The sequence below is a fragment of the Xiphophorus hellerii genome, chromosome 19 (assembly GCF_003331165.1).
Source record: "Xiphophorus hellerii strain 12219 chromosome 19, Xiphophorus_hellerii-4.1, whole genome shotgun sequence".
Lineage (NCBI taxonomy): Eukaryota > Metazoa > Chordata > Actinopteri > Cyprinodontiformes > Poeciliidae > Xiphophorus > Xiphophorus hellerii.
In genome coordinates, this window is record NC_045690.1 from 7063206 (window position 1) to 7078841 (window position 15636).

Here is a 15636-nt window from a genome sequence, read left to right on the forward strand (position 1 = left end):
ATCTCAATGGAATTTTTCTGGTGAAATAAAGATTGAATAAATAAAAAATAAGATCAGAACTTGACACAGGTGAGAAGCTCTAATGATTTTTATTAATGATGAAGATATTAAATGAAGAAAAAATGTATATGTATAGAGCGAGCTTTACGTTATTGTTTTGCTATTAATGATTTAAATCGTGTAATTTGATAGAATATCTGCATGATCTTTTTGATGCCAATTTGTTAGATGGTTTTAACACGTCTGTCTTCAGAATGAGACCTCATGTATAAAGAAAGGATATGAATGAATGAATGAATGAATGAATGCTGCAGTTATTGAACTGAAGAGTTTCCTAATCAGACGCTCATCTTCTGGTGAGAGAAGCTGAATTCAGCTGTTTGAGTCACAACCTGTGATATTAATGTTAATATATTAAATTGTGATCTGAATTCATTTTTCAAACAAATTTCAGACTGAATAGATCTGATTTATCAGTTTCTTTCATTTAAATTGAAGTCATAGATTATTTGCACTCCCTCTCTCCATTTTTGTCACACTTAAGGGTTTCAGATCGTCAGACAATTTTAATGTCAAGTGAAGATAAATTAATGAAAACAACAGGCAGTTTTGAGATGATGATTTTTGTTTCATTAATAGAACAAAAACACTGAGTCCAAACCAACCTAGAATCTGTTTCTCTCGTTTCTAGATAATGAATTAACTGTGATTAACCAGAGTTTCTGGACTGCTGAGTTTAGTTTCCCTACTGACCTCCAGTCATGATTACTGTTTGAACCTATCTGACAACATGAAGTAGGCTAAGAGACATCAATGAGCAGCACATCCTTCCCCAGTTGAAGGAAATTCAAGAATAGACAAGAAAGACATTCACTGGTCTCCATCTGGAAAGAGTTACAGGGACATTTGTGTGACCCGAAATGAGAATCTTTATCCACAAATGGAGATTTTTGATGAGCCAAAAGTGGAACTTTCTTTTGCAAGGTTTTAAATCATGTTACATCAGCATTCAGAAAAATAACTGTTTCCATTTTAAGCATGACTCATATGGACATTTTCCCAAAAACAAATAAGAGTTAACTTTGTGCAGTTGATGGGGAGTTGGTGATCCTTGGTTGCTGCTGAGAACAGGAAGATTATTTAACATGCTTTGTGTGGGACTGCACTACACTCACACAATTCAGTTCAATTAAGTTCAGACATCAATTAGGCCTCACTACAAATGTCTCCGAATGATCTTTAAAAGATAAATGGGTCCAATTTATGTCCAGAAATATGCAGTCAAATAAATTTAATGCAACCCAACATGAGCAAATTACATTTTATTTGCTACAATCCAAATCTATCTCTGTTATTTTACAGTGCTGCAAAAGTCAGTTTATAAAACCAGCTGGTATAGAGTTATCTATAAAAATAAGCCCATTAATTTACATAAAGAAGTCTGCAATCTATCCAAAGTTATTGTTTCCGTTTATCATGAACCAGAAACATGAACCAGATCCAAATCCTGAGGTCGGAGGTGATAGATTCATCTGTTTGAGTTGCAGTTCATGTTCAGATTCTGTTATTTCTAACTTATTGAGCTCTAAAAATCAGCAGAATATTTTGTTCCAGTAATAATTGCATGGATAAGATGGATTATCGACAGCTGAGCGTAAACAAATGGAACCTGATGGAAGCAAACATTTCTCTAAATAAATACTCTGCTTCTTATTCGTTTCATGCCTCCCAGCAGCAGGGTTCACAGGTTTAATCTGCAGAATCTCATTTAGGTTTTATTTCACAGTATAATGAATGCTATTCAAACACATTTCTTCCGGATCTTTCACATACCAGTGTGAAAAATTTATAAGAATATAAAATAAGTGCAGAATTGGATTATGTCGACAATAGTAAAGCATTTTCAACAGTTAGCAGGCAGCAAGGTGAGGCTCTGGATGCCTCATAGCAACAGAAAGTTCTAGATGGTGTGAGGATTTTTACTAGAAATAAAGCAGTTTGGGGACACTAATGAATCTTTGAGCTCCCCTCCCTTTCCTCTTACTTCTGTTCCAAGAGACGGAGTCAGCAATATTGGCATTAAATGTGACCTATTATGCTACATTGAACATGTTAGAATAAGTTTATAGTCTCTACAAAACAGGTTCATTCAATATTTTGCACAAAACCACAAAATAATAAGATTTTATTCTAATCAGTTCTGCCTATTTTGGCCACATCCCTTCCCCCCAACTCAACGTCTACACTTGCACTTCAAAAAAGCTGCAAACAGATGCACAATTATACAACCGTACATCTTTGAAAAGGAGAAGTAGAGCCTCCTGCACAACCAACAAGAATGTAGCAAATGGTTTGTGGATGGTAAGTCAACAACAAAACACATCCAGCGGTAAAACCAGCAGACCAAATGTGCTGGAACTCATCTCAGGTTGCTTGGTGACTGGCTGGGCTCAGCTGGGCTTGCTAGGTAACGGTGCAGTGCCCATGGAAAGTGACATAACAATCTGGAGGTTTTTGAAATGGCTCGTTTTTCAGATACCAAAAACCTATTGCCAGAAAACAGCTGGGTGTTTTTTTAAGTGTTTTGCCTGTTTTTAGAAGTACGTAGTAAAAATCCAAATGGAAGAACAATCATGTGCAAAATGTAAATTTTGCATCATATGTCCCTTTTTGTTCTCCTATGATGAACATCCAGAGAAAGGAAATGGAGGAGGAAGCGCTTGGGTTGATTTTAGAAGCTGTAGAGATCTAAATGGAAGTTCAAAAACGTGCAAAGTGTGAAGTTTGTAAAATAAGGCTCCTTTAAGGTCTTAACAAAATGCTTACATTTTATATTTTGATTAGATTCTATTCTGAAAAAATTCAAAATCTGACCAAATCTCATACTTTGATCTGAGAACATTCTGAGTCTAAATCAGAACCTGAATGTGGGATCAATTCCCATATTCTGAACGGATTCCAGGCCCCAAACAAACTCTGTTCAAATGCATCTAATCATGTTTGAAGTAAAGACTTTATTGATTACATGTGAAGGTTAAAAAATGTATTTGTAATAAAATAAGAAAAACATTTCAGGTAGTTTTTTCTTAACTTGGATATCACAGCGCATGTGTAAAAGATAAATGGTAATTGAACTCATTTCATCTCTCGCTTTCGTCATTTATTTCTGAAGAACTCATCAGAGTCGATGTTTTTCCTGAAATATTTCGAAGCCTTGATGTTTTAATCTGGTTGCTTCAACTGTTTGAGGAATATTTGGTTGTTTTCTGTTTTTTAGGAAAACCAGCAGCTTTGGCAGAGGTTCTGGTTTCATGCTGATAAATTATCTGCTGACTGAATGTGAAATGTGCAAAAGTAACCTTATTTATGATGAAATGCAGTGTAAAGCTGCTGTAATTTTACTATGGAGTACTTCACCCTGTTGGAGATCAGACTTCCTGTGATCATGAGCGGGAGATTCATCCTGAGAGGAAACAATTTGTGGTTTTGGTTGTGATGAGCGCAGCTGCAGTAGCAGCAGCCTTTTTTTTTCATCTGTTATTCTCCGTAGTTGTTTCTTTATCTCTTTGACTCTGATGTTTTCTTCCTCCAGCTCTCTGCCAAAGAAACCTCCAGATGTGACCAAGTCCAGAAAAACCAAGACGGAGCATCTTCTCAAAGTAGATGATCATGATTTCACCATGAGGCCGGCGTTTGGAGGTAAGGGAGAGCTGCTAGATGGGACGCCTATCGTTAAGAAGATCATAGAAGATTACCTAAAAGGTTTGATAGATCCATTGTTGGTGTGAAATACCAGAATAAACAGACATTGTTGACTCAAACGGAAGGTGAGACTTTAAAGAGAGACTATCAACCAACCAAACAGGCTGAGAAACATCAACACAGAACAGAGGGGTTCAATAAAATCTGCACAAAACGAAAAACACAAGTTGCTGTAATCTGAAGAAAACATAATGTTGAGAGCAAACCTTTGTGAAGTCAAAACCACAAAGTACAATATTTTGTTTAGGGTCTTATTTATTAAAGTAACAAAACATAAAACAAAATGTTTACCCTCTAGAGGTCTTAGCGCGACGGTCAGAAGGAGTGCAGAAAATGCCACGTCTTGGGGTCATTGGGGCAACAGTCTGTGGTTTTAGTCAAAATTCATGTATTCATCTGTTTAATGTGTGACAGCACAATATAGACTCTGTTCAGGTTGTTTGAGTTGAATATTAGTTAAAAGGAATAAAAATATGTAGCACTGAATATGTCATTATTATAACTCTGACAGGATTTTTTGACACCGACAGTCAAAATGACAGACTACAAAAAAGTACAACCTCTGATTTGAGATCTATAAAAAATACTCAAATAGCAGAATTTTGCGTGAATAATTAGGAGTTTTGATCCACAAAAAATAATGGTGAATCTCTAAATACGGAACTGCAAATAGATGTTTAAAAAAATCTAAATAATTTTATTGTGCAATGGCATTTATCCCCTCAAGATCAATGCTTTGTAGAGTCACCTGTTACCTCAGCTACATCTTAAAGTGATTTGGGGCTAGTCCGGAGACTGCCAAAGAGATTTCTGCATTTTCTTCACTGGAAAAGAGATGAAGCTATAAGATTAGATGGAGTTTTAATCATCTCATTGCAACTCCGGCTGTGCAATTAGGGTCGTCATTCTGCTTGAAGATAAACCTCCACACTCATTTGTGATTCGCTGCCTCGTCCCTACTTTGAGGTTCCAGACAGTCCAAACGAAAGTTTCGGTGTTCATGGGAGCAGCACAGAGCAAAGCTGGTTCAACTTGTTGAACACAAAAGCACAGCAAAAACTGAGGCTGAACCAATCCGACTAAATCCCAGCTACGCCGAAGACCAAATTGAATATATACAGTAACTCCTGCAGCTACAATGCTCAGGGCATGTTTACCGTAGGAGAGAATTTGGGTGCTGATCCAGTCCGGAGTTCTGGCTGGTAGGAAGAGGAAACAGACCTGTCAAGACTCTGAATAAGTCAGTGTTTTGAGCAGAGAAACATTTATTCACCAAACTATATCGGGAGACATCGACCCCGTGGTTTTGACTCGGTTTGACCCTCTACTTAGATACTATCGACTGCTCTCAGCAGGAAATCTCCATGGTTTCTGATGGTTCTGACCCGAAATGACCCGTTCTCAGCCTCTCAGATTACGTCTGCTGCTCCGACCTTTTCCCTGATGCTAATCCTCCATCTGCCTGTGCTGCTGCAGCTGATGTCAGTTTTTATGTTCGGCTCTGATGATCCGAATCGCATCCAAGCTGGTCCGCAATCAAAGGGCGACGGTCCCATCACTCACATAGAAACAAAGTAAATGTCTTATTTCCGGCTCGCAACAGGACTTTAAGCTCTTATTTCTGTCCTGTTCTGAGTAAAATGCCCAGTAAGACAAATAAATTATCCAGTAGAAAAGAATTGTGGACTATATTTAAATCAGATATTTGCATAAAATGTGTAAAAATATACATAACATTTTTATTTCTGTCTTTTTTTCTATCTATCAGACCAAACTTTTCCTGTTTTGGGTCGGATCGCTAAAAGTCAAAATAACGAGAGCGACCTTTCTTCAGAGTTATGTAACTTTCTACTAATGGCAGAATTTTACATGCACCAAAGTTTTTATGCATTTAAATAATTCGATAAAGAGTAAGTGATGAACTCATGGCTTTATAAGTTTCATATTTTGAGTTTCTGGTTATTTACAACATCTGAATAAACTGTAGAAACACCGGTTGATATATTTCAAGGCAAGACATAAAACAGTTTTATTAACGTGTGACATTGAATAGAACATCTGTGCAGAAATAGTTGACCAAAGGTCTTTGAGCTCAGCTTGGGTTGCTAGGAGACGGGCGGAATTCCTCTGGGGTTGCTAGGTAACGGGCTGGGTTTCACTGGGGTTACTAAGTGAGAGGTAGGGCCTGCTGATTTGTGACGCTACATTCGAGTAATTTGTAAAACAGCAAATTTTTCAGACACCAAAAATCATAAACTTATTTATTAACACCCAGCCAAAAAATGGCTGTGTTTTTTTGTTTTTTAAGTGCTTTGCCTGTTTATAGAAGCAGGAAAAACCCAAATGGAAGTACAAACATGTGCAAAATGTCTTCAAAAGTTTGGCGCTCATGTCCATCTGGAGAAAAAAAGACCATGCCAGTTGTCAAGTGCTTTGTGCTTTAGAAACACTAAACAAAACAAATGGCAACATGAAGAAAGAACTTACTGCAGAAATACTCAATATTCACATTATGGAATAATTTGCATTAATCTCACTTAATTCTTTTGGTTTAGTGATGACAACTTACTTTTTTTAAATGTTGAATTAACTTAAAAGTTGAGAATTTTAACTTAAAGAAACTTTAAGTGCTGCTGTGGTAGTGCAGCGGTAAAGCAGAACCCACATCAGGAGACCTTAGTCCTGAAAGTAACAGTTGCAAGTTTGATTCCTGTCCTTTGCAACATGTCTTCCCCTTCTTTCTTTACCCACTTTTCTAACTACTGTCAAATAAAGGTTGCCTGAGACAAAAAAGCCCTCCATAAAATATCTTTTATTACTTTACTTCTTTATTTGAAGTAAACTAAATAATTTCAGTAAGACTGACTTAAATTTGTCAAGTTAAACCATCTTAATAAAGTACGTTGGATAAACTTAATTGAATTACTTGTTACCAAATGAAGCATACATTCTTTTCTCTTTTTCAGTGTACCAAATATTAAAGGAAATTTGTATAAACTTCTGATTTTGAACCAGTTATGGACTTTAGCAAACATCTACAAATTTAGTATTATTTGGTATTCTTAGCTGACTGGACTGTAAGTGTTATATAAAAGTAAAAGCATACAAATACATAAAAATATATTTAAACAGCTCCATGAAAGGAAAAATAAAAAAGTCTTAATTTGACTCTATGCCCGTTAAGCCTTCAGCTGCCTCAGAGAAGACCAGCATGAAGTGGCTTTTAAATTGGGTCAGAACCTGTGGTGACCTGCAGGTATCAATAAACCAGAACCTGATGTTAAGTGGCCCGCGGGTCCTCTTTTTCCAGAACCTGTGATATGGTGGCTGCTTTGATGTTCCCACGTTGCGCTGCTCCTCCTGGTCTTTCCCCCCTCCCTTCCGTGTTGTTGTTGTTATCACCAGGAAAACAGACTCCGAGACTCTTTTCCAGCTGACAGTGTCACTAACCTTGATCCGTTCCTCCTTTTAACTCCAGTTTCAGACGCTTTCAGAACGTCCCACTGGTTTTGTTCTGAGTGTGATCTGAAGATGCGTCACACACTCCAGTTTAATCTGCGCTTCTTTAGGTTTTAAAGGGCTGAGTTGGATCTAAACATAGTTCATCAGCAAGGAACTTCAGAGGACTTGCTCAGAGTTTTCAACTAAGAAGTTGGTGCTTCTCGTCAGTCTGTAGAGAAATCAAAGGAGACTTGTTGGGTCTGCTCAGAGGTAAAACTTTGGACTCTGAGATACTCCCACATGTCGGACAAGCAAAGAGTGGTCACCTTTCTGAAGTTTGTAAACCTTGATGGTGAAGGCGACCTACTCATCAGTGATACAGATACTTCAAAGCATAAAAATTGTGGTCAGAGAGGAAAAGGGCTGATAAATAACTTCATTAGAGTCCATCAGAAGACCCAAGCCTTCACATCTGCATTAAGAAATGGCTTTTAAAGAATCAGTCCTGCATTTCTTACACTTTAAAAAAGTTCAAACCCAGCATATCACCAGAAAAGTTCTTCTTTATGATCAATTTGTTCGAGTCAGACTAAACGCCGAAGCAAAAATGAAGGTGGGGCTTTAATGGAAAGGTGTGGGTGACAAAAGGAGGAGGTGACCTTCATGTACGAACTGTAGAACTGATTTCTTAGAATGCGTTCTCACCAGCCCTGTTTAGTCCACTTTAGTCAAACTATAGTTTGTTTGTTTAGAAAGTCTGGCTCGTTTGGGGAGGTGTGAATGCGCAATCAAACTCTGATGTGGACCAAAAGAGCGAAATCTGGTCCACCTGTAAACCTAAGTCTCAGTTTGATTAACGTGAACGGTAGCGCAGTTCGAGTGTATATGTGGATTCAAGCGGAGTGGAGACCACTTCAGAAGGAGGAACTAAAACAGTACAGCAGGGCATTCTGGGTAAACCTAACCAAAACAAACGAGTGAGACTAGCACTAGAGAAAAAAATGAGTTGCGGTCTTTTGCCAAAGACAAAAGAGAAATCCTACAACTGCTAAAATCTGGCAGTACTGCCTTTTGTTTACATTTTATAAAGAAGGAAGTTGCGCATGTTTTTGTTGTTTCCTTTAGTGTTTTTTGGTGCAGCGCCACCACAGGCGAGGAGGGGAAGCTGTTTTTGAAAGGGTTTGGAAAATATAACAAGTGTTGCGAGTTTGCTCCCCAACTGAACCAAATCCACCAGACCATCAGGTGTAAAAACACCCTTAATCTGAACAGACTGTAAATCAGATGTTTGATTCTCAGCAGATTCAAGACGTTAAAAACGTTCTAGACTCTTACAAATTGCCTGCTAACAGACTTGTTATTTTATTATATTGAATTATTTTTTGTAAATCTCTGACCTCTGAATAATTTGAAGAGTTGAACTCACTAGTCTACACACAGCATATGGCTTTTCACATTGTAGTAACATGTCCCATTATGCAACCAAAGAGATAATCCTCATCATCTCTGCATGAAAACTCAGGACTGTTGCACATGTACTATGTAGGTGGACACACAGACATATTTAACAAGCTCAGACTGAGTCGCTGTTGGAGGTTGCATGTGGGGTGTATTACTGCTCTTAATCCTGGGTAAAATAACACATTAAGCTTGTTGTTAATCCGAGCTGAAAGGAACCAGATGAAAGCCCCTCAGCTACGTCTCACCGTGTCTGTCCACTTCCCAACTTGTTTTCTGCTAAGTGACTTCAGAGTTTCGGATGTGTGCTGCTCAGTGTCGAGGATTTACTGCAGGTCAGAGGTGGATTCATGTCTCCTATTAGTTTAATGGATCCATCTATCATCGTACGATATTTATCCATCATCCATCGGGTGCATGCATGCCCATCGCCTATGAATTCATTCATTTCCACCCATCCATTATATATCCAACCATTGCTAAATGTCTTTTAGTCATCTGCCCAGGGCCTGCCCAAGGCATAAGCAAACTAAGCAGTCGCTTAGGGCCCCTGGGCCACTATGGGGCCCACTCAGTGGAGCTGTTTTATTTTTTTTAGTAATAATTTCTGTCATTATAATATCAAAAACACACAATTTCACTATGAAGTGATTTGTTTTTACAGTAATATATATTTGATAATGTATGTAGAAATTAGTTGATTCTCATGGTTGGCTCTGTATATTTCTGAGGTATTTTTGGCTTCAAAACGCCGTGTTTGATAACGTTTGATAACAATAATTAAAACTTCTCAATGTTTGACATTGTCTAGCAAAATGTTTTTACGTCAGGCTACACAGCTGCTACATCGATGAGCTACTCTATGCTGTAGGTGGGGATTTGTTATTTACTGCATAATCATTTTGTGACTAAAACAAACATTATTTTTACATCAACTTCTAAGTTATGTGAAACTTCTGTTAAAATCATTTGAGGGCACAGAATCAGTACCGGTACTGGTCCACATTCTCAGGGCAGAAAGACTCACCTGGTACAAATAAATTTTGTAGCTATTGGAGTAACGCTTAAGAGAAATTACTTTAATCAAAGAATGTCATGTATATGTGTATAGGGCTGCACCAATTGCAGTTTTCTGGTTACCAATCTTTAAAATGCCTGACCTGCCGATTTTGATTTGGGCTGATATGAATTTTTTTGTCTGAAATGTCACTAAATACAGCAAGAAAGTCACTGAGTTGGCAACAGTAGGGTTAATATTGTTAACTGTAAACTTCAGACCTGACCTGGTGGGCCGGTCTGCGGAGCAGAAGAGGACAGAGGCCGATTTTTAAACCTTTGGTGATGAAGATGAGATTAGGGGATAAGATGGGGATAGCATATAAGTATCAGCAGATCATGATCCCCCAAAATTAAGGAAATCAGCGCCCAGAAATCAACTGGTCGATAAATCAGTTAGCCAATAAATGTATCCTATATTATACACGTACATAATGTAAACAGCACTGCCAGAGATGCAATAAGTTTATAGCAGGTGTGTGAATGATTTATTGATCGGACTGCTGATTGCAACCAGTCCACATTGTTAGTAGAACTAAACAGGGTTTGCAAAATATATATTTACAGGAAACCATTTTTCACCTGGTTGCACATGTTTAGTTTATTGTTGAGTAAAAATATGTTGAAGTAGTTCTACTCTTACTTGAGTACAATTGTACTCAGCTTTGTCTCTGTGTGACAGGCTCACCAAATGCTGATTTAGCACTCTGATGACCAATATTGTCATATTATTGTCTAATAATTAGCGCTTCCTCTGCTGCCTTGTTTTCCTTCCCCTAAATTTTTGGGTTTGAATCTAATAATCAGACATTAACGCCTGTACTTGCTTGCTATTCATTGTTGGACTCTGGATTTTTTATTCTGCTGCTGCAAAAAACTGTGCAGTCTGACATTTGTTAAATCTTAGATCATACGATATGTCACTGTTAATATTTTATGATATTGAGCTTGCACTGTGTGACACATAGTGACATGTCCTTCTGGTATTGTGTTTTCTTTCTGGTGTTGAAGAAGAAGGTTTTGGTGCAGTAGGATTATTCTGCAAAGTTTTACTCCTACTCTGCCATATTCTTATTCTTGTTAAAAATAATAGCAGCGCAATTATTGTTTGTGTTGTACAAGCAGCTTGATATTCAAGGTTGGAGGATGCATGTAAGAAATTTTCCAGTTATCAACTTTTTGTTTGATTTCCCAGCATTTTATTGACTTGAACCCATAGTATTTCGGAGAAAGAGAAGCTGAGAATGTGAAACACAAATCATGTATTTAAAGCAGATAATTTCAAAACATATCCTATAGAATGGAAAGTCCTCATGGAAAGAGTAACACCCCTTTCATAAGAGAGAAAATGATAACTCAAAGGTGCTTCAGGAGTTTTATCCTGATTAAATAAAGGTTGATAATGTTTTCTGGTGACAGTTACTTGGAGAAATGTGAATATTGATGCCCATGTTTATCAGAGCAACAATGCTTGTCCTCCTTTTCTCTTGACAAATCACCAATGAACTCACATCGGAGTTGGAAACTTTGCTGCGTCTGATTTATGTGAAACTCTGCACATAACTTCAACACTCTTTGAAACTTTCAGCTGCGTTCTCATCTGCTTTGAGCTTCTTTACTTCCACACTTTTCTTTTTTTTAACAAACAGCTTTGGAAAAATTGAAGAGCCCACAGCACTGAACCCCATTGAAAACCTCCTGCGGTTATTCCACCAAATATTTCTGAACTCTTCTTGAGTTAAAACATTAGTATTGTTTCTGTATGAATATGAATTTGTTTTCTTTGCATTATTTGAGCTCTGAAAGCACTGCATCATTTTCTTTGCTTTGACCATTTCTCATTTTCTGTAAATAAATAAGTGACATGTTGTCAGTAGTACAGAGAATAAAAGAACAACGTTCATGTTACTCAAACCTTTAAAGAGTAAAATCAGAGAAACTGATCCTTTTAAGTGGTCTCTTAATTTTTTCCAGAGCTGTATATCCAAATTTCAGACATGGGCATGACATTGCCAGTCCAAATCGAAAAGAAGACCTTAGAAAAATGTTGATATTCATTAATTGAGTCTGGATCTAGTAGTTAGTGTTGGTCATCTGGTGATATAGACAAGTTTTTATAGATTCTGCAACCCTTCCCAGGATGAAAGAGCGATTTTTGTTTATTCCACAAACACCTGAAGGGCATTTGAACCGATGCAAACTATTTGCTCAGCTCAGTTTTCTGATAAGACATTAACATACATCTCCTGCAAGACTGACCAGCTGCTTCATCGTTATCTGGGGAGCTTGAGGTCAGCCATGGCTCTAGCTGAGCTGTCCCACATCAGTAATCACATTCGCTAATGGAAAGGTGTTCACACCGTGTGTTTTTACGGAGAGAAGCAAGGGGAGGCTGTCTGCCGAGGAGACTGCTGAGAATGAATAATGAGCCGCTGTGTTTCACTTAAAAAAAACCGTCCAGAAAGGAGGACAGCGTGACTATCGATGGCTGCAGTCATGTCGTTACGTAATGCTGCTTTTCTGTCTAACCAGGCAGTTTGAGATGAGCTCAGCAGGGAACTTTACCAGAAAAAAAAAGCTGTTAATCCTACAAGTTTGGATTAGAAGTTACTGGAGTTAAGGGTTAAAATGGCCTCCATCATGAGAGCTTACATCAACAATCATTTGTTTTGCTGTTTTCAATTCAGTTTTTGTGTTACGGTCTCAGAATTCCAAGTGGGAGAATTATTCCGAAGGTGGAATTCTGTTTTGGAAAGTTGGAGGTTTCCTAAAACATAATGATATCTGCAGGTTCTTTACTCTTCTCTCTGAATGTTTCTAATTAAATCCTGCCCAGCCTCTGGACCTAAACATGTTGCTGCAGCGTTGGCATAGAAAGCTTTTTGAAGGCAAAACTTTGAAAACAAAACCATTTCTTTAAAAACACTTCATCAAACCAGCAGGACACCCTGGTGTTTCACTAAATGAAGCACTTCTTTTATAAAAAGAACAACATAATTAGCCGTCACAAAGACAGTAATTGTTCTCATAAATTAACGTCAACTCAAACCATTTTGACATGACCTAAAACGGATTATTCATGCTTGAAAACTATCCAATGTGTCTGAATTAAGACTATTTTGATCAAAATTCCTCCACAATATTAATGCACTGGGTGTTTTCTATTTACATTAAAAGTTATTTGGTGATCTAAAGCATTGAATTGTGACAGAAGAGGCAAATACTTATATTAAAGTCAGTCAACATGAATGTCTAAGAGGAAAATATTCAGCAGACATTTAAATAAACAACAAAACTCTACAACATTCAATAATCTTACAACAACTGGAAGAAAAATAAATTAAAAACTGCTTATTTTTTTCCTAAATTTTCTGAATTTCTGCCAAGTTGTTTTTTTGGTAATGTTATCAGAGAGACCAGAAGAATGTTATTTGGGAAAAAAGGGATAATTGACAGTATTATTGACTTCAAATTCAGTCAAAAAGGCAGACACGAAATGTATTCTGAAATAAACAGTTATAAACACTAATTAAGGTCAAAACCTTCAATATGAAGCGTAAAATCAGTGGTGAATGGAGGATTAATGTGAATATATTGTAATGTGCAAGTAAAAAAAATCTAGAAAGCAAAAGGTGGCAGCAAACCTGTGGAGAGCAGAACCAAGTTAGTTGGCAATCAGGGTTTAAAAAAGGCCTTGTGTCCCGTATCAGTAATCAGTGTTGTGTTTGAAAGGTAAATGTTCAGGCTAGCCACCAGGGTCCTGCAGCGGTCGAAACCATTAACATTATGGGGGAAATCATGCCCAGAATTGCTCCCTCATCTTCCCAAGTGGATATTAGCAGTTGTGTAAAAATTTGTGATGTAATCAGCTGCTGATTACTGAGCTGGAGGCAGAAACCGGGATATTTTTCTGCTGGTGATGTTGACAGAATATCCAGTCGACTTTCGGCACTGTGTTTGTCCTGAGATTTATCTGAACTCTCATTTGAGCCAGCGTTATTACAAATTTAATCAGAGTTGCACAGATTTCATTTGATTAAGCTCCTCTTGTTTCTCATTCTTCACTATTTTCTCTACCTTAACTGTCTTCAACCCCTTCTATCTTTAATTATCATGCTAATATAATGATTAAAGTGTGTTTTAAACCAGGCTGTTAGCTTTGGACAACTGGAGAATCATTGTGATATTTTGCTTGCTTTAGCTAGATAAATGTGTTTCATGCTTTGCAAAAACTGTGATGCTATTTTTCAGCTTATCTCTGCTGCTGTTTTGGTCTTTAAGTCCTAGGTTTAGCTATTTCTGTTGTTTAATGTCTAAATATTTGTAAAAAGAAATAGCACATCCAGACTCCTGAGCATCATCCAGAACCTGCAACTGGAGCACAGTTAGGATCGGAGTGACGTCATTCCCAGATCTGAGTTGTGACTCATGTCATGTGTGCTCTGATCGATCCATTAAATGTGTTTTGCACGTCATTAAAGCTCTTTTTTTATTGCGTAATATCATAAACATTCACTAGAATGAAGTTAAAATAACAAAATATCTGATTAAACTTAAAGCTTGAATCATTTTAACAACTGTGAAACTGTGGACATGTCTAAATCTGTTTTTATTGAGTTGAAATTTAATAATCTAGTTTCTTGTTTTTGCTTTGCCCGTTTCCCTCTCTAATCAATGGCCCCTGATTGTCAGGCACTTTAATAGGTACATTTTGTTAGCACAATCACATCCCTTTTTGTATTCAGAACTGCATAAATCTTTGCATAAATTCAACAGGCTGCACTTCCTCAGAGATTTTTGTCCATTTTAATATGATAACGTCACACATTTGTCCTATATTTGGTGACTAATTATCAAAGTAAAGAAACCAGTTTGAGATTGTTTGAGCTTTCTGACATCCTGCCGGAAGCAGCCATCAAAACATGGGTACTATGTTGTCATAAAGAGATAGAAACGGTCAGGAATATTCAGGGAGGTTTTGCTCAGTTGAAGCAAGAATATATCTCTACACCTTTTTACCACCACTAGTCTGAACTACTGATGCAGGCAAAATGGATGCGTTCGTTCATATGCTGCTGTTGCTGTTGAAATCAAGAGTCATCGGACCACATAGAATTTTTTCCATCCCCTTATTCTCCAATCTTGTAGAGCCTGAATTGTAGCCTCAGGTGTTCATATCTGTCAGCAGTGGTTGTAGCAAGTAGTTATCTAAGCTACTTTTTTCTTTCATCATTTTGAACCAGCCTGCCTGTATTCTCCTCTGACCTCTGACATCAATAGCACATTTTTGGCCTCACAGCTGCGGCTCTCTGGATATTCTCTCGTTTTTGATAATTCTCTGTGAACCTGGGAGACGGTTGTTTGTTAAAATCCCAGAAGACCAGCAGTTTCTGAAATACTCCGAGCAAAGTCCTTGATAAAACTAATGATGCCGCGTTACAGGTCTAAAATCTGAACTTGAACATCAGCAAACCATATTCACCACGTCTGAGTTGTGGCTCTGAGATGTTTGTTAAACTCGGTTTGATTGGAGAAAAAATTGCAATATTTGTTACATTTTCAGGTGGCAACTTTCTCCTTTGCAAAATGTAAACAAAAATGGAGTAGTGTCAGATTTTTGTGGTTGAAGGATTTCTCTTTTGTCGCTGGTAAAAGAAAACGAGCCATTTCTCTTGCTACTGCTAGACTCTTGTGTTTGCTTTGGTTGTATTTACCCAGAATGCCCTGCACTATAGTCATCTTTCTGCTTTTGCAGCGGTGTCTGCTTGGCGTTCACATATGAATTAGAACCGCACCAGAGTTCACAAGATCTAGGTTTTTAGGCAGACCAGAGTTTGCTTTTTTGGTCCACAGCAGAGTTTGGTTACGCATTCACACCTCCCTAACAAAACTAGAGTTCAATTAAAGCAAAACTAACAG

The 15636-nt window shown here is 37.6% G+C and overlaps 1 protein-coding gene across 1 annotated transcript in view; it reads left to right on the plus strand.

The window, feature by feature from the left end:
- Positions 1 to 15636, plus strand: part of gabrr2a (gamma-aminobutyric acid type A receptor subunit rho2a) — a 40008-nt gene that overhangs the window by 910 nt on the left and 23462 nt on the right. The window contains exon 2 of the mRNA XM_032547919.1: positions 3593 to 3699. Within this exon, the coding sequence (XP_032403810.1) occupies positions 3593 to 3699 (107 nt within the window). The remainder of the gene's footprint in view (positions 1 to 3592; positions 3700 to 15636) is intronic.